Raw genomic sequence first — 26,849 nt, 5'->3', positions numbered from 1 at the left:
TTCTGATTCTAATCCTGCACGGGTCATTTATATTGGCATGCATTAAGATGTTTTGACTAAAGACAACAGCCTTTTAGATGCAGCCAACTTTGGATGCACTGTGGTTTCAAATAACCCATGAATTGTAAAGTACACTGGCTCCGCTCATTTACAGTCAAAATCAAACACTGCAAATAAAACAAAGGGACGAACATGTGAGCTTTCACTGTTTAATTTACAGTATTCAGCATTTTGTTAGCAAAAGACAATGAAATTTGCGTGTGTGCATGTGTAACAATGCTGAGGTGCCACAGAGAAAATGACACAATACTACATATTACAGACTTCTCATGATATGGTACCTTATCAAGGTAAGGCTTGCATACATTGTAGAAGCAGAGAGCTATGCTGCCTGGAGTTTAATGCTGTCTGGAGTTCTCCAATGGCAGAAATGTCTTAACAGAGGTATCAGACTGAACCTGCCAACTATATTGGGCAGCAGTAATACAGGACAATGTCTTCGGCAGATGATTACAGAAGTAAGAAATGTCAAAAAAGACATCAATTCAACTGTGTGGAAGAAAGCAACGGTAACCCACTTCTACACTTTACCAAGAGAACCACATGGATAGACACAACAGAATGACTGCTGAAATCAGAAAATGGGAAGATGGGACCCTCAGGTTGAAAAGCACGTGGCTAAATCAAAGTCTTTGGGAAGTCTACTTGCTAAAGTTGGCAAATGTGAAAAAAGACACAAAAACAAAATCACAGTTTGAACTTGGAATGTACAAAGTATGAGTCACACCAAGCCCAAAGCCTACGTCTACGCATCAACATCCTAGCTATCCGCATACAAAAATGGGCTTGATTAGGACACTTTCAATCAGGGGAACATATCATCTACTACTCAAGCAATGAACACCAAAGACGAAATGAAATGGCTTTCATTGGTAACAAGGATGTCAACAAGACTGTTAATGGATACAATGCTATAAAGGATTGACTGATGTCAATCCGATCTTATGCACAACCATTCAGATCATCCGGGTTTATACACAACAACAGATGCAAGTGCTGGTGATGAAATGCTAAGATCAAAAAGAGAATGAGAGAAATGCAGTTGGATAACATGGCCTTGGCACACAGGAATGAAGCAACAGAATGAGGTTCTGCAAGTACAATAACTTTTTCATTAGTAATACATTTTTAAAGCAACCAAAATTATGTGGCAGTTCACCAAAACCAAATAGATTACATTCTTTGCAGCAAGTGATAGAAATCTCCATTTAAATTGCAAAGACATGGACTGGGGCTCCAAGTGAAGCTGACAAAAAAAAAACTATCTTGAAAAATGTGTCTTGAGAACACCTGTCTTCAAAGAAAACATCAGGAAATGATTTCAAATGTTAGACATAACTGACCAAAGAGCCAAAGGAGCTATTTATGAAGTTCAAAAAGGTCATGAAAGAAGAATCAGAAAAAAAAGTCTGGGAAGTATAAAAGGAGAAAGAAATCAATGTGGACAACTGATACAATGGAGATCGCAAGAAAGAGAAGAGAAGCCAAAATCAAGAGAGACCTTTTAAGAAAGGGTGGCCCAATACGTCAATCCTCAGTGCACATATGTAGATTGTGCCTCATTCAAACAGGCTATTAAATTTCAACTTACTTACTGCTTCTAGCGGGCAGGTCAACATAATTGACTGATGTGAAATGTGTTCACTGTCTCTTTAATTTACTGCTTGTTATCATAGCTACACCCCAGCCAGCCTAAAGCACTGTTGACAGTTTGCCTTTAGCAGTGTAGAAAGTTTTCATTTGTCGTTTGCCAGTCAGTGTAGCGCCAGTGTAGTGTGTTTTCCTTTCGTTAACTACATTAACAAATGTTTCAAAGGTTTTTTTCTAAGATAGATCATGAGGACCTGTCCACTGAAAAAGTAGATCTCAAGCCATAAAAGTATGGGCACTCCTGTTTTAAGACACAACTGTCAGGAAGGACAAGGACCAATACTAGAAAGTGTATAAAGACACTGAAAAGGGGAACGAACATGGAAAAGCAAGGATTGTTTTTCACAAGATGCAGGAGATCAAAACTAAATTTCAGAGATGTCATAAAAAAGAAAAATCAAAAGAAGATGTAGGGAACACACAGAAGACCTCTACTGTAACATGGTGGCCAGCTTACAGAAATGCATGTGGCAGCATTAACTCAAGACTGAGCAAAGAGCTGCGTGTGACTTCCCTTAAATAGGGAACTCAACAACTGACAGCACTCAGTCCTAACGAGTCCGATATAGCTTTATTCCCCCCAAGACATTTTTCTTGGTGTTGGTTACACAGAAGAACCTTTAGTGTTAGAAGATAAAGCCAGACAGGCCCTGAGATCATTGCCAAAGAAGAAAGCCATAGCAATCGACAGCCTTGCAATAGATGTATTTTAAGATTCTGAGGAAGATTTGGTTAAAGTACTGACCAAATTATGACAACAAATCTGGAAAACAGCTCAATAACCAGTAGATTGGAAGTCAATACCCAAGAACGGAGAAAACAGTGTGTAAACTATCACGTAATTTCTCTCATATCACACGCCTGCCAAACATAAAAGCAGGATACAGAAAAGGCAGAGGAACAGGAGATATTATTGCAGATATATGCAGGAATGTTGAAAAAGCCAAATAATTCAAGAACGAAGACAACATGTTTCACTGACTACAGCACTGTGTCTACAAATATAGATCAGAATTGTTCAGGCTGTGGTCTTCTCTATGGTTCCTTATGGATGTGAAAGCTGGACAATTAATAAATGAGACAGGAAAATATAAATGCTTTTGAACTTCAGTGGTGGTGAAGACTTTTGAGAGTACTTTGGATGGCAAAAAAAAACGAAAGTCACACTTCTCACTCAAAGACCTTATTTTGGACATATTTTGCTAAGAACCAATTCATTAGAAAGATCTTTATGTTTGGAAGATTTGAGGGCAAAAAACGACCAGCAACATCACAAACAAATGATTTAGATGATTTAGAAGCCTGAAGACCCAAACAGAAGACAGGATATGCTGGAGAAACAATATGCATGGTCATCACGAGTCAGAAACAATTTTGACAGCACTATGAACAACATATTACAAACTTTTTAGGCAATTTGCCATTTCTGCATGTTCTTCAGCAAATATGGTAAAACATATAAAGTATATTGACATTCAAAAACTACAGATCAAGCACTGCAGAACAAACGTCTATTTTAAACCCAAATCCTTTATCTACTTCATAGCACAGTGTGACTTAATACTGAAATACCCAAAACATATACAATAACTGTGTAAGAACATGCTTACATGGCAAGAACATGGCTAAAAAATGAGACAAATATCTTTTTTATCTGATTTGGAAAGCTCCTCTAAACCACACTGCATATTAGGTAAGCAGTTCATGCAGCCAATTAAACTGAACTAAACAACTTTAACTGCAAAATGAACATAATTTACATCATTTATGGTTTTCTTGTAAACGTCTTGGAACGTTTGACCATGTGCATTAGAGCTACAAATTTATTACATTACATTTATAGCATCAGATATGAATATACTAATAAATCAGACATGTCCACTAAAAAACAGAATTCTAGAGAACAAATCTCAGTTCTTAACCCTTAGAAGTGCAGTCATCCCCACTGATAAGAGTTTTACACCTCACCTCAGCAACTCTGATTTGGCATAAATGCTCTGGAGACCTCCCAATTAAGCACTGATAATCTCTTTTAAAAAGCCTCACATTCCATAAATGGATACTAATAGTTTTGTGAAAATGTAACTTAATGTAATAATTAAAAAGTAATATGAAATTGTTTTCTATAAACCACTGACTGCTTGCATTTTAAGCATTTATTTCAAGTTAAACGTTTAAGGCATACGTTTAATGCTGAATATCACAACTGACCACTTGTGATCTAAAATTCAATTACACAGTTCATTTAAAGTAAAGGGAAAATTTGAGACCAATGATTACTTAAGATGTATGCAAGTGACCACAGGTCATGAAGACCAGAATATCCACTTCTTCTGGCTTGAGAATTGAGAATGTAGTATACAGACACTTGTCCTTGTGTTGTCATATTTAGGACATATGGGTGTTTGGTTGCTTCTGAGTAGTATAACTCATCTACAGGTGGGTCCCAAGCTCTGTGTTATTGGTTAAATTTCCCCTCTTAAAACTTTAGACAACACGTTTGGTATTGTAAGCTGTAAAAATTTGAGTCCTTGTGATTAGAAAATTAAATTTTTTCAAATTGCGATTTCGATATAAAAAGGTTCATCTTTTAGACTTATATTAAAACTAGTCTTTTTGGCTGCTTCAGGAAAAAAACATTTTGCACAGAAGCCGTCATGCGGCAATATTATTCTGTCAGCAGACAGAAATGCCCTGCTAGTGAAAGAGGTCCATGGAGAATGGCCAGACAGGTTTCAGCTGAGAAAGACTACAGTAACTCAGGTAACTCTGTACAATTGTGGTGAGCAGAAAAGTCTTTGAACACGCAACACATTGAACCTTGAGGTGGATGGGCTACAACAGCAGAAGACCACATTTCATTCTGAAAGAAGTTTCAATTCTGTCAGCCAAGAACAGAAAGATGAGGCTGCAGTGGTCACAAGCTCACCAAAAAAGGACATCTGAAGACTGGAAAAGCGTAGCCTGGTCTAATGAATCTTAATCTCTGCTGAGGCACACAGAGATGTCAGAATTTGGCACCAACAGCATGAATCCATAGAATCTGTAATTTAGGGTCATAATTTACCATCTTCTAATGGCTACTTCCAGCATGATAATGCACTATGTTACAAAGCAAAACTCATCTGAAATTGGCTTCATGAACGTGACAATGTTCTTCAGTCGCCTCCCCAATAAGCAGATCTGAACCATATAAAACACCTTTGGAAAATGACTTGCAGCATGAAAGTGCACCTGAAAAACTCCATGATGCAATATCAAGGGAATATCAAGGGAATGTTTCCAACATCTTATGTAATCCTCGTCACAAAAAACTGAAGCTGTTTTGAGAGCAAAAGGAAACCCTACACTGTAGTAGTATAGCTTTCTGGTAAAGCGCTCAGTGAGTGTATTCAGTAATTTGTTTACAGATTAAGTTAATTCTGCATAAGCTACATTTGGATGTAGCTCTACTGACAATGTTCTTTTGATGTAAAGGAGAATTTCCACTCTAGGACTCTATTTCTTTAAAAGTAACTGCTTATGAATAATTCTGCAAGTCAAAAAGTTGTAGAGTTTACCTGTTGAAAGCAGGCTTGAACCAAATTCTCAGGGAACAGGTTTCGGATTAGGTCCAGAAAAGCATCCATACTGCTGACTTCTTGATCCTTGGGGCCAGTGTTCACCTGGGTTGCCCTGAGTTTGGGGTTCCCTGGGTGTATGCCTAGTACCAGGATCACACCCAGTACAGCTGCGATAACTGTGGTGGACATGTAATACACCATGGCCCTAGTGCCCATTCTCCCACTGGAGCGTGCATCCAAACCGGCCAGACCTGCCAGACAAAAAATGGTAAGAAAGGCCTTCATATCTGAATAATGATTATCTAGTATTTTACTTTACTTTCCTTAACAAAGCAATAAAAAAATTTGTGTCTAAAGTTGGTTACTGTAATTTTTTGCTGGAGCTAATGTTGCTAACAAGTACAGAAGCTTATATCCCACTAATTAGCAAAGTTATATGCAGTAAACCTCACACATACCTCCAAAAGAATTGTCTGTCATCCAATACAGTTGGCGATTGTAACTGTGTTACGATAGGTACGTTGTATGGCTAAACCAGTAGGAACAGCCATCTCTAAGCCTCAATTTTGTACAGAATTTTGCCCAAACTACTTTTGCTCCAAAATGTCTTGGCTAATCAACTACGTTTGGGGTTGCAAAAGAGCACTGAATACTATGAAAAAATATAAAAAATTTAAAAGCATTTAAAAAAACATTTTAAAAGCATAAAATTAACATAATTTCACTCCACTGTGTACTTGTACCTAGACGGAATGACAATAAAAGCCTCTTGACTTAAATGATATGAAACTAAATTCATATAATATGAAAATGAATATAAAAAAAATATTCTTTAGTCTCAGCTAAACACAGGATCAATCAACATATCTGGTTACTATTGTTTAAATGTCCCTGAGATCTTTTCTAAATGGACAGGCTTGACTTTGGGCTTAGATTACACTCTTAAAAAAGATGCTTCTTCAAGGGTTCTTTAGCAAAAAAAATGGTTCTATAGAACCATGGGCACTTAAAGAACCCTCTGCATGATTAAATTATCCTAATCTTTGTGAAAAGGATTCCATGTAGCACCAAAAGGATTTTGCTATTGTTATGATGTCAAGCTTGTTCTATATAGCACCCTTTCACCCAGGAGCTTTATATGATAGTCTTGTGAATCTAGTGATGCGTCTGCATTTTCAGAGTTGGTAGCAGTAAAATATCAAACATTCAACTCTGAAACATGATTCTGCAACCATGTTATCTAACCAAAATTCACTGAGGCGCTGACAGAAGGAACACAAAAAAACTGGTAAGCTAGGCTGCATCACGATCGACAAACATTCTTCAGTCTATGAGATCAGCTTATGAATGAAAAACTAATTTTCCTCAGTTTATTTCAAGTAGCTTCGCTGAGCTGACAAACATACTGTAATATTATCAAGTCAGCACTTTTTCTAGTAGCTAAAGCACATTTGTCTGCATTGCAAACTCAGTTATTACTACTTCAGCTCTGGTTTTTCCCCTTTTTGTGATATTTCTGCTGATAGTGCTCACAGAAAGAATGAGCTCCTGACTGGATTACAAATCCAAATTTGAAATAATTCTTCTGGCCTGGTCTTCTGGCTTAAAATGTTTTGGTCATACTTGTTCTCATTACTTCTAATGATGTGTTTTGTGTGAGTTGTTTATGGCACCAAACCATTCATGTCTTTCAGTGGTGTGTGACAAAGACTAATTTTTATTACATCTGTGTTCTTCACCAACACAAGCTGGCAGACTGATTGACTCAGAGTAAATCTGCTTATTAATTTCACAGAATTGCAGCCATTTAGCAAAATCAGCGATGCTAAACTCGTGATACTTGAAGCGACGTGGCCATGCAGTGTTGTGCTGATACAGCCACACCCCCACTAAGCTGAAACAGTACTGGTTACCTCTGAGACGTAGGAATCAAACTTTACAGCTGCTGGATTAAAACGGTTCTATAACTGTGGAACTAATTGTAGATACTGACCTTTTAGACCAAAAACCTGTGGGAAATGACTGCACTGTGCAGTGTGTAGAGAAGTCTGTGTGCATCACCTGTGATGAGGCTGGAGATGATGAGGGGAAGGATAAGCATCTTCAGCATCCTCATCAGAATATCTCCAGGAAAGGAGACGAGCATGAGTGTGTCTGAGTCGAGATCGGGAACATAACGCAACAGCAAGCCCAGCACTGTGCCTCCTATCACACCTGTAAGCAGTGTATGCAGGGGAGAGAGAGAGAGACAGAGGGACAGGGAGACCGGAAATGAGGCGAGAGAAGGGGAAAATTAAGTGATTAAGTGACCCTTATTAGTCCCACAACGGGGAAATTTCACCTCCGCATTTAATCCATCCGTGAAGTGAAACACCACATACACACACACTAGGGGGCAGTGAGCACACTTGCCCGGAGCGGTGGGCAGCCCAATCCGCAGCGCCCAGGGAGCAGTTGGGGGTTAGGTGTCTTGTTCAAGAACACCTCAGTCATGTGCTGTCAGCTCTGGGGATCGAAGTGGCGACCTTCCGGTCACAAGGCTGGATCCCTAACCTCCAGCCCATGACTGCCCCAAAAGGTCAGTAAATTTTGTCGCATCATTGTATCTCATCCGATAACTGCCCAAACATGTGACACCTGTAAAGAGGTAAGCAGCCTTGGTAAATGATGTTAGGGTCCGTTTTAGGGTAATGCATTAGTGCTGGAGAATGTGCTCATATATGACAATATGTGCATGGGTTGCATTTCACTTTGTACTTGTATATGTGTTGCCAGCACAAAACCTTGTTGCTCCATAACAGTAACTATTTAAATTATTGTCAAAATTGTGTCAAATTATATATACATATAATTTTACACAATTTTGACAATTATATGCATTTATATGTATGTGCTGTGTGGGTGTGTGTGTGTGTGTGTGTGTGTGTGTGTGTGTGTGTGTGTGTGTGTGTGTGTGTGTGTGTGTGTGTGTGTGTGCGCATCACTATAGGCATAAGAAAGTAAGGAGTGAAATAATTTAATAATTGCCCTAGACGTTTAAGCAAACGCACAAAGCACGGACTCAATAGTTACTGAATCACAACTGGAAGACGGGAAGAAGAAAAAGGAAAAGAAAAAAAGAATAAATAAGGGAAAGACAGATTAAAGCAGCCAATAAAAATGGCCACAGGCAACCATGACAGCAGCAGTGATCATTGATAAGTAAATGCTAAAGGAGTGACGTGCTCACCACAGTACTTGCTTTGGATTTACGAACTGTGATGATGGGAAGTTAACAAAGGGAACATTGTAAACAAATGTGTTGGTGTCTGAAAGCCTTTTTGACTGCCAGTAAAGTGATTCCTGATTTGGGCTTTGAAAGGACAGACATTTGATTATCCAGCCTGACTTTATCCTCGCATAACCCTCCCTCCGTCCCATTAGCCACACAGAAGGCTAAATCACTAGTCAAGCCAACAACATGCTGCAGTATAATCCCATTTTTGTTTGGTCCCTTGCGAGATTGATTGTAAACTGTGAGTTAAATTCATAAGTATTACAAGCATAATTGCTGATTATGGTGAATGAATTGAATGTTTTCAATGTACAGTACCAGTCGAACGTTTGGACACGCCTATAAACAGTGGGGTTTTCCTTATTTTTACAATTTCCCACATTTTAAAATCTAATCTTCTATTTTAGATTCTTTGTAAGCAGCTGCATGATGAGCTACCTGGGATGCTTTTCCTGCAGGTCTGAACAGAATATGCACAAAAGTACTTATTTGGGAGGGCATTTAAAAGATTTCTTTGAAAGCTTAAAACAGATTTCAAGCATCCAATCATAATTCTTTAGATATAAATGTCTTTAAGATTCTGAAAATCATACATTCAATAAGGTGTGTCCAATATTTTCACTGGTACTGCAGTTTCACTTGCACATAAACACGTACCCAACACAGTAAGGGTAAGGAGAAGGTTGCGTGCGAACCAGCCGCAGTGTTGATGTTTAGCGCCTTCTTTAGGCTCTGCCTCGCCTCCCTCCTCAGCCACACCCTTCTGCTTCCCCAACTGCTGATTTGTCATCCTTCCTGAGAGAGAGAGAGAGAGAGAGAGAGAGAGAGTTTACTAGAAGTATTTAAGAATAATGACCTTTAATGACAAGAAGGTCATTGCCATTCTGTTCTCTGGAACGTTTACCACCCATTTAGTGGAATAAAGGCCAGTCCACCCTTAAACCTCTAAACAAACTGAAGTTCTCTGTGAATTAGCCTGCACTATTATAAGCTGTATGAAGCACAATGTGCTTCACATTGTCTGGTCTACAAGATGAACTCACTATGCCGCAGCACATAATATCACAGGAAACGTCAGACCGTGCAGCATCTGCGGAATGTGCATCACATTTTTTCCCTATTATAAACTCTAGGTGAGTAATTGTGTGGGGTGAAGGCAAAATGTATGCAGTCCAGCAAAGTTTTTATCACAAGGCTTTTATTCATGCATGATTTTCACTCTGAGGCAGCAATAAAGAGCAGATGAGGAGAGAAAAATGTGGAAAGAGCTTGCTTTGCCAGAGAGGGGGATGTGAATTCATGTAGGACTGGATTTTCAAATGACTCGTTTTTGTTTATTGCATCTAGCCATTTACAACAAAAGCACGATTTTTGTAACCAGAATTCTAGAATAACACCTACATTCCTTTTCTAGAACTCTTCAGAGCTCTCTGAAATTCCCAAACTCCTTGACTCTTTGCAATTCCCAGACATCACTGTTTCTAGATCTCTTGCCAGAACTTAATCTAGAGCTCTCTGTAACTTCCTTTCTACAACTTTGCATTTTCCAGGATTCCAGAATTATCCGCAGTTTCAAAAAACCTTTAGCAGTCTTAATTTCCAGAACTGTTTCCAGAATTTGTGTACTTTCAGTGCTTTTTTAACTAACTGTTGCTAGCTTTAAAGAAAGCTGACACAAATCACATTCAGTCTAATGAGAAATTGCAGTGCACAACTCAGCTTTTCTCAAAATACTTAATAAAATGTTGAGCTCTTTATCAATTTCCAGCAGTTTCTCTTCTGTATGATCCTGCATAGACAAACTGCTACACTACAGTCAGTGTAGTGTAAATGGTGTGTTTTGCTGCGTAAATCAAAGATTTTAGGGATAAATCTGGTCTATAAGCTCAGCACCAATGTGCTACAGTTTCTCATTAGATTGAATGCTTTACAACAGCTGCTATGAATGAATGCATTTGTACGCAAAGCATGGGCAGGTACATTCTTTGCCATTTTCAGGACTCTTTCCACAACTCCTGACAATTTCAGGAGCATCCTGACAATCTTCAATGCATTGCTCAAAATGTCTAAAGCTCTATCCAGAGCCGCAATTTCTAGACCTTGTTTTGTAGATTTTTATTTTTTTCTGCAACTTTGAGAGCACTTCTATTTCCTTTGCCTGTTATAGATATTTAGCCTCTTCATGATACATCTTTAAATCCTTGCTCTTCCTGGCATTTATTCATGAAATTTCATGAGCACTGTTTGAATCTTTGAACAAATATTTAAGAGAACCATGTTATTTCATCTTTTTTACCACCAGGTGTACCTGAAAATTAGATTAAAGCTGTAATACTAAAGGATGAGTTATTAATTAATTAATAGCAGTGGCTTGCACGTCCTCAGCCAAGCAAGTCTATTATTTCTCTAATCTTGTCTCCTAAACAAATGCTCAGCTAATTATTGGCCTTAAACAACTCTATGACAATCCTCATGCCATGTTCCGTTAACTTAGTTTGGTCTAGCTTGGATTTTGCTCTTACTGTGGCATTTTTGATCTACATATTAACTCAGCCCATTTAAAGACCTGCTGAGGTGATTTGCATGTTAGATGTTAACGGTAAATTGCAGCAGGGCTGGACGGTTGTCATTCCTGTGGTTACTTGTGCAGCTGTCTTTCTGTTCAGAGCTCAGCTGGTGTCAGCCAGCAGAGACACACATGAACTGTAAGATTTGTATCACAGGGCCACTGCAGGCCAGGTTTCAGACTCACACACACTTACAGTCTGAGTACAATGGACAACTTACAGCTGTTTCCTAGTCAGGGACCTCCATCTTCCTAGACAGTGTTTTCATTAGAGAGAAATAAACCAATACTCAAAATAAATGGCTAACTACATTTGGCACAAGCAGAGGGTATAAACTGAGGAACCAGAAAAGCAAGAGAGATCTTGGCAGAAGAGATCGGAATGTTTGTTCACGACACGACTTGACCTGCTGGAGAGGAAACATGTGAATATGAGATTGCATCTCTCTCTGAACTTTCACACCTCATTTTTCAGACCTCTTGCCTTGTTTCCATTCATATATATACACACACACACTCTCTCTCTCTCTCTATTTCCCTCTCCTTCACACACAGAGAACGAGACCTGATGAGATTAATTCCCGTTCCCTACAGTTTGTCAGTATGGCCATGAAACATACACACCGAGCACACCGAACACTGATTACAAACGAACAGCAAGCATCGTCTCTAATCAGGCTCGGTCCATTAGAAACATCTGCACAGTGAGGATCAGTGACTGCAGTTGTAGAGGAGGAAAAACAGGCCGTGCATAAACACATGAATAACGCAACCAGCACGCTGACCGGTGTAGCTCACACATACAAGTGACATCATATTTACAAACTCTCAACAATACACTGTGTGGAAAAATTGTCTTCGCTATGATAAAACAATTCCATGAAATAAGAACATTGCAGCCGGCTGGGTGAGTAATGTACTACTCACCAAGGTTTGTTTTGGTTTGGCCGGAGCTCCTTTCCTCTTTCATTCCCTCTCTGCCTGTTCATCTTAGGTTTTCACTCAAACAACAATTGCAACTACGGTTGTCGCCTGGACATAAAGGCAGACGGGCAGCTGGAGTTGAAGTGCTGCTTTTAATTGTAAAGCTATTATTAATATGGTATGTATTTATCTGGTTGAAAAATGCAAACCTTGCTATACATGCACATAAACACATAAACAATATATTGTGATTTTATGTCTGCCAGTGTGTTTTATTATTTTCAAAGCTCATTTCAAGGAAGCCCAGTATTTGTAGTGCCCATCCAGTACCTAGTTGGTTTAATCAAGCCTTTATTAAATCAAGTGTGCTGCTGTTTGAATTGAACAGATCCCTCATTAGTGCATCAGCAAGTCTAAAACTTGAAACTAAACCTGTGTTCTGTGAACTGTGTTCTTCTAATGCCACTAAAATCTAAATAAATATCTAATAAAAAATAAAAAAAAGGAATCCCTGTTACATTTTATACATCAATGTATTTATTTTTTAATCATACAGCAGACAGACAGACAGACAGACAGACAGACAGACAGACAGACAGACAGACAGACAGATAGATAGATAGATAGATAGATAGATAGATAGATAGATAGATAGATAGAGAGATAGATGTGAAAGTGGGACAGAAAAAACATTTATGGTTTAGCTTTTTGTGACATAAAGTACATAAGACCAGACAAAGTGTTGCATCATCAAAGAATGACTATTTGTCTAATACATAACTCTGCTTAACAGAGGAAGAGAAATAAAGAAGACACAAAAAGAAATGATTTAAGAGCGACAGAGAAAGAAACGCTTCTAGTATGAGTTGATAAAATCTTTTATCTGCATGTTCTGTGCAGATCTACTCATGCATCTGCCAAATCTCCCGCTGCTAAGGGCCTTAAGTAGTTGCTGGGATATGTAATCCTTCCACACAGAGGAAAGAAAATAACTGCAACTCTCTTTCTCTCGGCAGCCCACAGGACCTCTCTGTGATAAGTGTGTGAAATAAGCCTGGAGCCTGGAGAGCCTGCACAGGGCCAGACGGTGTCAGCCATGATTCTGGAGCAAACTGGGGTATGGATCTTAGTGCCATTTTATGTTATGGAATTATTTTAAGCTGTGATGTAAGCCTGGAGGGTTATCTGCTGCCTCACAAAAAAAATCCTCTTCTTCCAGAAAGAATGCAGTTATTTTAGTAAGGCTGTACGTTAGTGGTCCACTATAGGGGCATTAAATAAGATGAACTCAATCTATTCACATTAACTTTCCCCCTAAACCTAAGATAACCAGTAAACAAAATCAAAATAGTCTAGTTCTCTGGTTCTAAACCACAACTTGGAGCCCTCCAGATCATCCATATGTTGAATATATCCTATCTCAACACATAGGGGGCCCTAGGGACAGGTTTTAGAACCACTGGTCTAATTACAAGCTATATAAGTTAAACAGATCAATACCTGTTAAAAGTGGGACATAATCTATGAGACACCTGAGCTGTGAGTTTGGCCTAATATTTCAAGCCCTGCCATTTGTGGATTAAAACAGTAGTATGCTGAAAGAAGCCTTATGCATGCTTTTGCATAGTAACATAGCTCATATGGGTGGGATTACAATCGATCCCAGATAAGCACATGCTTTACCACCAGCCTCAAAATGAGTTTCAAAGAAACAAACAAATCCTCTTTCCCTTGTTATTCTAAAGCATTGTGCCATCACAAAAAAGGCTTATGCCATTTTCAGTAGGGGACTCCACATATCTGGCAGTGACCTGGGCGAGAGTTCAACACAGCTGAGTTCAACACAGTCATTTATATCGTCCAAATTTGTGTTTAATCAACAAATGTCAATTCTGATAACTATACTTTCTACTTGTTCTATGAGGCAGTGTGCTTAAAACTACCATAATGAGAGGGGGATTCTCGCCAAGTTCTCTCAAAAAGGAAACATTTGCTTGATGTTTCAGTAAATCTACAGTTTCAGGAATATTACATGCTGGGTCAAATGCTGTTGCGCCAAAAGCACAGAGGTGGAGAAGTTCTACTTGATGTCATTCTCTGACAGCATCAGGCAGATTTACTGTATGTCTCTAGCACATTTAGGGTACCTAAATTGCATGATTTGCTTCATGGCATCAAGCAAACCCAAATTTAGAATCCTTGTGGCCTTTTTGCATTTGAACCATATCATATAATCTCAAAAGCAATACAAAGTAACTTGAATTGGGGCGTTAATGTATATAGGGGTGTATATCCTTTTCAGAATTCCAGCCATTCTTTTTCATTAGTATTATTTGTTTGTTTTGCACTACATGTTTAAAACCAGATGATGAACTGTACTGGTCCAAACAGAAAAGCGACATTAAGTATTTCATCTCTTAAATTCCCAAGTTTAATATCCTTATTGACTTGTTTCAGCAAGTTTGAACTCTGGTCCTGGAGATCTTTCTTTCTTGAGTTTAGCTCCATCCACAATCTGTCACACCTGCTCCACCTAGTTAAAGCCAGGAAATGAATGTTGCTTGAATAGCTATACTGTATCAATACTGGTGCTGATACTGGCACTTAAACACAGTATTACAGGGAGAACAATACATATGACATACAATGATCATGCTTGATATTATGACTGCTGTGTCTGATCCACTCGTACCAGCACAACACACACCAACACACCACCACCACATCAGTGTTACTGCAGTGCTGAGAATGATCCACCACACAAATAGCACCTGCTCTGTGACGGTCCATGGGTGTCCTGTGCAGAGAAACAGATGGACTACAGTCTGTAACTGTAGAACTACAAAGTGCAGCTATACAGTAAGTGGAGCTGATAAAATGATAAAATCATAAAGAGCATAGAAACAAGAAGGTGGTCAAAATGTTATGCCTGATCGGTGGATACCAAGAAGTAGTTTCTGATGCACACTGACCTATGCATATGCACCAGTAGATACAACTTAAAATCTCGTCAGTAGTGTAGGGTGTCAGGCCAGTTTGCTATTGAAGGAGTAAATCTTTGAAAGACATATGGAAGGAACTGCCACTCTCTTGGGATAACAATAGCTGTGAGGCTTGGTTTAGTCTTTAGCGCAGCAGGCCACTAGCTCTGCCTACAATGTGCCTTTGCCAGTCAGCTGTTTCACGTAGCATCCGGGTCTTGCAGCCCACTGCTTCGAAACAGCCATTAGTGGCACCATAAACTTCTGTAATATTTACTCAACTGCACCAGAGCAGCCTAACGCTCAGACATGTAAACGCTGGTGTACCGAGACGTACGCGCCAAATGACTTTCGGATGTGAAAAAATATTCAGCACTGTTAATGACAAGCCAGAGAAGCTGCTGCATTACATGTACACACCTTAGGTTTATCTATATAACATTTAGTTCTGTGTTTATTTTTCACAATGAAAATATTTTCTATGTAGAGTTTTTTTATTAATATATTATTAATATGGTAAATAAACAAAAACAAATTTTCCCTAAGCATCTTACATGGTTTTACACATACACATATGAGTTAGACGCTCACCGAGCACTTTATTAGGAATACTATGGTAATGTTAGGTAGGGCCTCCCTTTGCTCTAAAAACTGTCCATGTTGACATGATTGCATCATGATGAAATTAGAGCCACCAGTTTGAGACGAATTTTGCTTTGTGACATGGTGCATTATCAGGCTGCAAGTGACCACGAGAAGAAGGTAAACTGTGACCATGAAGGAATGCAAATTGTCAAAAATAATACTCAAATAATTTATGGCATGAAAGTGTTGACTGACTGGTATAGATGGGCTCAAAGCATGCCAAGAAAACACCAACACCATTACACCAGATTTGGGTCTATGTATTCATGCTGTTATTGACAAATTCTGACCTTTCCATCTGTGTGCTTCAAGATTCATCAGACTTTGCACCCTTGTGCCATCTTCAGCTGCCATAAAGTTCAGCTTTTTAAATCGTGGGTCAAGGGAAGCTAAAAAAAAACAATTGGGTGGTGTCTCTCAGCAGAAATTATGTTCAAACTCCCCCATCGTTCATTTATCCTTTTTTTGTTTTGTTTTTTGCACTGCCCAAAAATGCTTTTCCCGGGCTTGTGTCAAAACAAAGGGTGTGCTGTATGGATTGTTGCAGCCCTTTGACCAGCTGAGGAAGACATGAAACTACTGCAGACTCCTGCCCACTAAGGTAAATGGTAAAACATTCAAAACGCTGTAACCCATGTGCCAGCTCTTCAAGCAGAATCCTTACTGTTTTAAAATGAAAGCTAGATTTTGCTAGAAAGTACCGAATTCTCTGGATGCAAACTTGTGCAGTTGGCAGCAAGCCATTAACATCAGGTGTAATTCAGCAAACAGTGGTGAATGTTTGTGGTAAACTTCTTCTCCAAGAACAGTTACCATTGAATTATTTTGTGTAAACATTCCATTTTAGAGGTAACTCTTTGTCCAGCTATCCTGTATTTTCATAGAGAACTACCTCTTGAGTGTTCGCAAACATTCGCCGAGAACTCAAGGCAAACGGAAAACTTTGCAACCGTTTGAAAACTTTCTCCTAAGTTTCACTGAATATGAATATGTCTATGGTTTTTACATTAACACAATGATGCAATGTTTAAAACTGTAAACATTCTTTGGAACATGAAAAGGATTGTTGTGAATAATAGTTACTTAATTCTCTGTTCCAACTCCATAACAATTCAAGAGAACATGCATTTCAAAATACAAAATGTTACAGGTCATAACATGCAGTAGGACAGCTTTTGACATTAACCGTAGCTAACTAGCCAGTTAGTACAAGTAACTTGCCAAGATGAATCTCCTGCATCTTTTTCAGATGCTCAACACGGAGGATGTGCTTCCATAGCCAGCTAAGGTCAGCATTAGAAACAGCCCAAATGACAACCTTGCTGTTCGGAGTTAAGCATGAAACGCTCCACACTTTTGAGGATTTTCTTCTTGAGGCTGCCATCGCACTGTTGTTAACTCTCCAATAAGTCATAAGGTCAAAACATTTCTAGTTAACGCAAAAAACCACCAACTTCACCAACTAATCGGCTATTAAACAAATAATTTGGTCATCGATTTTAGTCAACTTTAAGTCGAGTGATTATTGCACCCCTAATACAGGGAGATTTACTCGAAAGAGGCCTCAAATATTTTGTAATTACTCCCTCTAGCAATGGATGAAGCAATGTGAACAAAACAACATGCAATGAGCTCCTGAGTGTAAGGAGCTTCAAACATACCAGGATGCCCCTATTTTGGAGCGATGAGGCAGGCCTCTGTTTGCAACTTCCCGGTGCATACCTCTGTACCCCTTCATGTGTCTGGCAGAAACCAGTGATCACTTCCAGAATTGCATGTAATGCATTTTCTTACACATACGTCAATGTAGCGTATTTTTCTGGTTCAGACTGCTTCATCCTAACAGGAGTTACAGCAGAAGATTAGGGGCCTCTTTCAAGAGAATCTCCCTGTGTGTGTATATATATATATATATATATATATATATATATATATATACTTAAGCAAATAGCATTCAGTCAAGATGATTATGTTTTATTGATGACACAGAACATCTTTTTGTCTAAATAAAATATTTAAAAGTGGAAGGAATCAGCATCAGCAACAGAAGGGAAAAAGTCTTACCGGTACTTACCGACTGGTAATTTAAAGGGTGAACAGTGGGATATGACAGGATGGTATAGACAGAGCTCATGCAGTGAAACACAGCGAATGTGAGAAACTTTAAAGCAACTGTCAACAAACAATAAAATTGAATAGTTTTCCATTTACTACAAACATATTTGATCATCCAGGATATATGCAGTGTATGAAGTTTGCTTCTTTAGTTTTGCACTTGAGCTACAAAGCTAATGTAATGGAAGCTTTTATACAGCAATTAGCACTGTGCTAACTGCATGCCTAAATTATCATACACTTGCCTTAAACCATGGGGAATAATTAAGTAATCTCTAACAGACTTGCTTATGTGGTTTTTGGCGTACAGTTATCTATAGACATGGACAAAAATTAGGACGAAATTCAGGTTTCGGTGTGGCTTCGAAGTTTCTAAGCTATGCGTCACATTTTTCGTCGATTTTTGTAATGCATCACTCAAAAAACATGTCAAAAACCACCCAAGCGCATCTGTTTGAGATCACTTAATGATATTGGCATGCAGCTTGTATGATGCTCAACTGTATACAGATGTTTCTTCATTAGCTACATTAGCCTCATAGCTCCAGTGCAAAACCAAAGATACCAAAATGTGTTGACTGACTGAATCCGTTCTCATTAAGTAGAAAATTGAGTAAATTTGATTTTTATTACCAAAATATCATTTAACAAGTGTTAATACGGAAGAGAGAATTGGGAGAGAAGACATCGTCTGCGGGCACACCTAAATCCCATGGATGAGTCTTAAGCTTTAAGAAATCCCTGAACAGAACCAGCCAAGCACTGAGGCAATGAAAGAAAACCACACTATAGCAAAGCAAGACACTGCCAGGAGAATTCAGGGTGATTTACTCGAGTGAACTGGGTGACACACCGCTCACGCTCTGTGTAACAACATGCAGTGGGGGAAAAGGAGGAGACAGAAAGAATGTAATTGAGATGTAGAAGGCCGTGTTTACTATGCTTGTGTGATCTTCGGTGATTTAGCTTTCACGTACTCTTTGATGCCCTTTCAATAGCAGCTTAGAGGAGGATGAGTTCCACTTTTTTGAGTCTTAGTTCATTTTGAGGTTCAGTTTTCCCTTTTGAACTTCTGTTCATCTCAGTGCTTCTTCTTCATGTTATCAGAGAGTTTTCTTCTTCTGAGTCTTGGTTTCCCTCAGTAGTTCTTCCTTATGCCCTAAAGGAAATTTTTGATTTCCTTTTTTTTTTCCTGCTAGACCCACATTCCTGAAAAGCTGCTTTGGGAAATTGTCTGTTGGAACTGAACTGGTGCTGCAGAGGGCTTTGTAAATAATTCAGATCAATTGAGCTGAAGAACAGAAGGCAAAGGCACATGTATGGTGAGTATGTGGTTTGGCTGCTCTCATTCTGTTTGTGTCCAGGGCAGAAAGATTGATGGACTTTTGGGGGATCTTTGGACGACACTGCAGGGGGACTGTAAAAGGACCATGTGTTTTCACTTTTTTGGAAATGCAATAAAAAAAGGGACGGCACTCTGGATTAAAACATAATACATCTACAGCATTTCACACGCATAAGATGCCAGACAGCTTTCGTTCATTATTGGGAGCAACAGATTTTTAGGTTAATTGTTAATAACAAATATTTAATATGTATTTATTAGCACTGTAAAATGATAGAAATATTGAATCATCATGAATTACACTAATTTGCATAGTTAATCACATTTGACTACTTTGCTCTAATTTCAGCCTAACGAGATATTTTCCATTTTATTATAGCAATACGACCGGACAAAACAAGCTTTATCTGAGTGAATCTAAGCCTGAACATCAAATCACACAAATGCACAGTGTCTAATGTAATCTGCTGAAGGCATCCAGTGCAATCATTACTGCATCATCAGTGTGCTTCACTTATAATTGTAATAAGCGCTAAATACTAAAATACCTCAGACTTTTTACGTACTTCAGTGACGAATAAGTTTTGCTGGAGATTATTGTGGGATTGCTGGTTTTATCAAGAACCAATATCAGTTGAAATAATACGAATTAACTAAAATCAATAAATAAAAAAAACTTGTCACTTAAGTCACTTTAAAATTAATATTGTCTCTTTTTTTCTATATATTTTCTCTATATTTTGTGCATATTTAAAATATTTCTATTTTTTTTATATTTTACTTTTACTTATTTACTCTCTGCAGAGCCTCACCACAAGCATTTCAATGCATAAATGTCCTGACATGTTGTACAAATGACAAATAAACTTGAAACTCGAAATCTTGTGTTTGGAAAACAGGGGAAAAAAGTTATTGTCCCCCAAAGAGTGGGTGGTAGTGCAGCCAAGTGTTTCTGGCTTCTATTACAAATTAAAAAAGAAAAAGAAAAAAAGAGCCATTGGTGGGACTTAAAGCTGTATTTGAACGGGGAAGCTGAAGATGCAGAGATCTGGCAACATCACATGAGCAGCTGGGTTTCAGGCTTGAACTCCAGATGGTTCAAAGGAACAAAAGAGAAAAATGCATTAATAAACTAGCATTATTAACACAATCATTTTGAAACCACTGATCTTTACATTAAGATTTTATCTGCAAGCACTGACCACTTATTGTGAAACTCACTGTCCCTTACACTGCCTGTCTAATGTTTGGAGACGTTGCTCTCTTTTGCAATTTTCACAATTGTTATTTTCCAATTCCTTTAGAAAAAATACCTGCAAAGGTTAATTAAACACAGTAAAACGACGTGTTCACCCCCTGGGTTTATCTCAGCTTCATGCTCATCAGTGTGTCTTCCGTGACATGAAGTACTTTTTACCCTAAATAACCATTTGAACATCTTCTTTTCCAAATAAAACACATATTTAAAAGATTTAGCCATAAATGTGCCCCTCAAACCTTTGACCAGAAAAGACTTTGTTGAAGAAATGTGCAAATTAAAGCAATACTTCACCTAAAGATACTGTCCATCAGTGAGGGTGGGTTAGTGGCTATTTTTAGTACTACTAGTGAATAAATCTATTTTGCATGATCTCATTTACGTTTACTATATAAATGAGATTATATAGCTATGTTGGATTTTTTGTGTGGACCGCCTGTTCATTCACTGACCACTTGCGCAACTTACTGCCCTTTGTCCCTTATAGGAGCCACAGCCAGAACTGTAGTTTAGATCCTGACCATGAGGAACTACCTTTACGTCACTACAGTTAAGTGTAATTTTGGTTTCGTGATGTAATCTGTTATCTCATGGCCAATGTGGACAATAATAGCTCGTCAATCAACACTGTCTCTTCTCCCTACAATCAACGATCATCCAATCATGAGCCACAACCTTCCACATCCAATCAGTAGCTCAGATTAGGGCACACGCATCTGTCTAAAGATAAAGCCAGAATAAAGTCCTACTCACACAACACAGACACAATGTGAAACTGCAACTGAATTCATTCGATCATCATCGTATCCAGAATTTAACAAAATTAAGTGCCAGTTTTATTTATTTATTTTTTTTATTTGACCAATAATAAAGAATCAACCTATTAACTGCATTGGTTTATATGATTGCTTCAGTATAAAATTGTAGTTTTGTTAAGTTCTTTATATATTTGAGAGAAATGGAGAGTGAGAGAAAGACAGACAGTGTGTGTGTGTGTGTGTGTGTGTGTGTGTGTGTGTGTGTGTGTATATGTGGGATTATTTTCTGCAGCTGATTGTTTGGTGTGAGCTTTGTGACGGGATAGAGTTATAATCCCATAACTCCCTGATTTAGAGAAAAAAAGAGAGAACATGCTGGCTTACTGCCTCACCTGTCCTGAGAGGGTTAAAAGACACACACACACACACACACACACACACACACACACACACACACACACACACACACACACACTCAATCATACTTACATTGTAATTATTATTGACTGTTCCACTGAAAATGCATCACTGTCACATAAAAGCCTTTCCACATAATCTAAAAGCATCCAAGTTCTCTTTTACATGGTGTGTACGTTTCTTTATGAATGGACCATTAGCAATTAACTCACATTTAAAGTAAATAGGAAAAAAAACACTTTTGCTTCTCCCGTAAGGTTCTTATTTTGGAGATACAAGGTTTTGTTCCAATATGAACAACATGCAGCAAGTCTACACCGCCTCATGATGCTTCCTCTTCACGATGGACACAACATGTGTTGCCCTGTTGCTTTTCCAGTAATAGATTAGTCAAAAACCTTCAGAAATATTTTCTTTTAATTAAACAAACTGTATGCAGACCATATTTGAGCAGAACATCTTTGAAGAGGTACCTATTGACTGATTTCTCAGTTACTTCACTCATTTGGCTAACAGACTCTAGAACTTTCTCATTTTGTACTAGAGCAAAACGCTGCTACAACTCAAAACATAGCTGTTTGCTGTTCAGAGTGTGGACCTAGACTGCACATGTTTTTTATCAGACTGGAGGCATATGGTCTCCAAAAAGACACACACACACACACACACACACACACACACGCACGTACGTACATGCACAGTACATACTGTAAGGTGGAGTAGACAGTGTGTGTTCAATCAGTGCCTTTGTTTAACCTCTTTACATACAGTCACTGTTCTAATCAAGTCTAATACACTCCAAACAGCCACACCGACTGCTTAATATGGTAACACAGGCGCCACTTCTGCTCATAGTTTCCTATTACATTTCATCGAAAGCTGAAATAGAAAGTATGGTGGGTTGACACAGAATCGACCACATACAAGTTTCATTGAAGATAAATTGGTTCACATTAGTCGAAGAAAATGTTACTGCTCCATTGTTGCTCTGTTATGACTCAGGAGACTTAAAAGGGACTTCCAATGATTTTTCAATTCAATAGTTCAGATGTGGACAAAGCATTCAGACTGGTTTGATGTTAAATGCTCTGTTCTAGAGAAACGTACTGAGTTAGAATTGTTCCCAGTGACTTCTTAATAGTTGCCTCTAAAAAATGTCTCACAGAGACTCCTGCTCCAAAAAAGAGCGACAGTTGCTGCAACACATGCAAGTTATATTGAGGAATTACATTAAAGACTATTTGACTTGACTTGACAATACATAAAGTAATACAGATAAAATACAGTATGAATAGAAATGGGTGCGCTATTTTACAATTATCAGCATCACATATAGAACTCAGAAAATACATGTAGGTTCACTGTTCATTTAGGATAGTAAATAAAATGGCTGTATTTGCATTGTGGACATTGTGACCTCTAGATCCATTCATTAGCACTGTAGAGAATCTGCACCATTGACAACAAACCATGCTGAATGACTTTGCTTTAGAGGTGGGCGATATGTCACAAATATCACAATATTTGAAGATTTTCATGTAATGCAATATATTTTTTATTTTGCAAAACTGAAACAAACGTTGTGTTTCAAAAATTAAAACCTATATATATTTATATATATATATATATATATATATATATATATTTTTTTTTTTTTTTTTATCAACGTCTTACAAACTGCACTGCAGTAAACCCAATGATACAGGCCTAATTATGCCCTCTTTGTAGCAAAGCATGCAGGTGGTCACTGTTTTTAAGCTCCGACAACATCCCCCATATACTCAGAAAAGCATACTGTGATGTAAATTATCGTAACGATAAAATGTCATTAAATGCCCACTACTTTGCTTACATCTCAACAGTTAAAATATGTAGGAATTGTGACAAAATCAAAGAAATTTCTTTTTATTGGTAATTCTGAAATCACCGTTGACATTACAGTACCAAAATTGAGAAACGGTTGAGGTCTTGTAGTTCCGTAAAAAGATGAGTGTTGGTATCTTGATGAAGACATATAATCTCAGAAATGCGTGTGGCTTTACTGAGATCTTTAGTAAAACTCAAGAGGAGGAAAAAATGGGAGATTACTGGGCTTTTTCTCAAGAGAGACATCTGAGTAGCAGGAGTCTCAAAGAACATTTCTTTTGTCTTTCCATCTGTTCTCATTGTTTTCTAGGGGAAACACAAGTTTTATATATATATATAATGTTTTTTTCTTTTAAGCTTACATATTCTGTACACATGCCAATGTATGGGTTGACAGTGTGCTCATGTGAAAGTGTGATAGTATTTCAGTATCCTTTCTTTTTCTCTCTCTCCGTCACACACATACATACACGCACAGACAGACACCTCCCCCCGGGTTTGTTCGTCTCTCTCGGACTATAATCTGAGTGCATTAATCTGTTGTTTGAACTCCTTAAGCACAGACTGTCTATCACATCTGCTCCCCTCACCCTGCTAAAGCTCCGCTATTTATAAATAATCCCCCACTCCCTCTCTTTCTCTTTTCCCTCTTTTCTTCTTGCTTTCTCCTGTAAAACACTCATTTTTACTCCTATAAGGATTCTTTGTTAAATTATTCCCTCCTACTGTTGTCTATTTGAATTCTATAATCTATACCGGCGCTGCCCAAAATGTGGGCTGAACGTCAAAGTACATTTTAGTACAATGTAAAACTTCTTTTTTATTGTTCTTTTAAATGATATTTTGATATTATTATCTTATACTTTTTAAAAAAATGTAATCTACTGATCTTCTTTATTTCTGTAGTGTTTTGGGGGTTTTTTGGTCGTTGGCCCACCGCAAATATTGCATTTTGGCCTCCCTGGTCTTTACTAATCTGCAAACATTAAGACTTACACTGTCCATCAAATGTCTGCGGACACCTAACTTTAACAGGTTAGCCCCTTTTCTTATGTAACCTACTATCAAAGCCTGAACATGTTCATTTAGAGGAAAACAATATTACCCATGTAAATATTTGTGTCAATATTACTGACTAGTGCTACCTTGAGAGTAAAACCAAAACTTGTACATTTGATCCCCTTGTTGTGATGCCAGCACTTATCAGCACTCAAAATTCAGGTGGCTGAGCCAAATTTGAATAATTATTCATAACGAGGAAGACAGTTTGACGAACAGGAAACCAAGTGTTAAAGTAAATATATCCAACAGATTAGCGCATAGATGCTGTATGCTAACACAAGCTTTGCAGGGATTTTTTCTTAATTAACACACAACTCAAATTCAGGCGACATCGTAGTTGGTAGCCCACTGTAGACATGTTTTACATCCCCACTGTCTCCCATACCGTAAAACCTAAAGATACCGCCCACTCCAGCCCCTAACCTTAATCTCAAACCAAACCCTGATCCTGGCTCTAACCTATATACTACTGGAAGTCAGGTTTGACCTTATATTTTATTCATAACTTCAGCTTGATTTGTAGACAGTCCATTGTGGACAATTCAAATGAAATGGGACCCAGACTTCAATCCCCAAACTTTTGATGGGTGCTAGGTTCTCTTTCCCCTTTCCCTCTCCACTATGTAAATTTCAACCTTTCACTCACATACCCCACCTGTCTCGGACACATAGTTTAGTCTGTAATGAGTGTGCATGTGTGCAAATAGCTGCTCTTTGAGTCACAGCTTTAACATTTAACATTAGAGCGGTGACTCAAACAGGTCTAATCTCCACTCTCCAGCCAATCTGTCATCAGTCTGCACATCCAACCCTCAAGGAATGCCCGCCGTTCCTCTAACTGCTAATGCTCTAGGCTCTGCTGGAGCACAGAGGATAATTGGCGAGCAATAAATAACAAGCGGTAAGAGGGATAGACAGCGCTGATCCCACATTACAGAGCCCTACGAGTCTAAACCATGAGTTATAATGCCAAGAGACGAATTATGGAGATGATCACATGCGGACAAAATGCAGAATTTCCACACACACAGACAAATAAATTTGTCAAAAATAACCACTTGTGTTTTTTGTACCAGCAAAGGCCACATAACAGGAAGATAGTAAATATATAGAGATTGAGGAAGATGGGGAATGTGAGAAAGTAAACAAATGAAGAAGATTAAACAAAAAGAAAAAAGTGTAGCATGGGGTGATTCTTACCTGTGGTCTGGTTGTGCCTCCCATCCATCGAGGCATCAGGAGAGAGACAATGATGGAGGGCTAGAGAGAAAAAGAGAGAAAGGGGGAGAGAGAGAGAGAGAGAGAGAGAGAGAGAGAGAGGAGGGTGCGGGGCAAGTCACAATCTTTGCGTCATCTGAGAAAATTCGCAGATTAATAACAACAGCTTGATTCTAAACCCCAATCGCTAAATCTGGCGGTCTATGTCTTTCTCCCTTACTAATTCAGCCTGTTTAATCATATTATCCTCTTTGACACTTTCGATTTGTGTCATTTGTCCTGACGTTTTTGTATGGGATTATCACTTTCTTGTCTTTTTTGCCCATCATCTATCTTTTCTTACTATGTGCTGCGTGTGAGCTGAAACACAGCCATTATAAATCTGTTGATCACCCAAAATAAATGTAAAACGACCTGCATTCAGTGGAACAGTGCAGTCGACCACATAAAGATGGAGGCTGAAAAATGCAGGACCATATTTTTGGGGGCCAACTTGCTCACCTCTGTTCCTCTTGCTGATGAATGAGTTTCACAGGAGCGGTTTAACCTTCTGTCCACTGGGGGGCGACAAGCCTCTGCTGCCTTTATTATTATTATTATCCTCTTTATTATTATTTTTTGTCTTAGGAGTAATTCTATTCTTCAAAAACAATCTTACCCTCTTAAAAATGATTCTTCATGGGCTCTTTAGTAGAAACAATGGTTCTATATAGAACCATAAACACTTCATTTGCATGCTTAAATGGTTCTTTGCATGGTGAAGGTGTTGGTTCTATTTAGGTAACATTTGGGAAAATGGTTCTATATAGCACCAAAAAGCATTTTTCTATTGTTGCAAGCTTAATATTGTAAACAAAAGCAGAACCCTCTTGGTGCTATATAGAACTATATATGGCACATTGTTAATCAAACTGAAAAACATTTCACCAGGCAAAAAAAAACATTTAAGCATGCAAATGGTTCATTTTGCTTCTAACTTGTTGGTTCTAAACAGCACCAAAAGGCGTCCTGCTGTTATGTTACCCTATATACCCTTTTTGGTGCTGTATAGAACCACTTTCAAAAAAGATCTATAGTGTATGGGAGGCAAATCCTGCCGAAATGAAAATGAAAACAATAAAATGTAAATGCAAACCTCTTTTTGCCA

The 26,849-nt window shown here is 38.3% G+C and overlaps 1 protein-coding gene across 2 annotated transcripts in view; it reads right to left on the bottom strand.

Moving 5' to 3' along the window:
* slc1a9 (solute carrier family 1 member 9) overlaps positions 1-25,816 on the bottom strand; it is a 38,183-nt gene extending 12,367 nt beyond the window's left edge. For both annotated transcript variants that reach the window (XM_017710374.2, XM_037544943.1), the window contains exons 1-4: positions 25,685-25,816; positions 9,205-9,342; positions 7,335-7,487; positions 5,271-5,524 (exon numbers count right to left, since the gene is read on the bottom strand). In XM_017710374.2, the coding sequence (XP_017565863.1) occupies positions 5,271-5,524; positions 7,335-7,487; positions 9,205-9,342; positions 25,685-25,712 (573 nt within the window). In that variant the 5' untranslated portion in view covers positions 25,713-25,816. The remainder of the gene's footprint in view (positions 1-5,270; positions 5,525-7,334; positions 7,488-9,204; positions 9,343-25,684) is intronic.
* Between the last annotated feature and the right edge of the window lie 1,033 nt (positions 25,817-26,849).

The sequence above is a fragment of the Pygocentrus nattereri genome, chromosome 14 (genome assembly GCF_015220715.1).
Source record: "Pygocentrus nattereri isolate fPygNat1 chromosome 14, fPygNat1.pri, whole genome shotgun sequence".
NCBI classification, from domain to species: Eukaryota; Metazoa; Chordata; class Actinopteri; order Characiformes; family Serrasalmidae; genus Pygocentrus; species Pygocentrus nattereri.
This window is presented reverse-complemented; position numbering and strand designations above follow the sequence as displayed.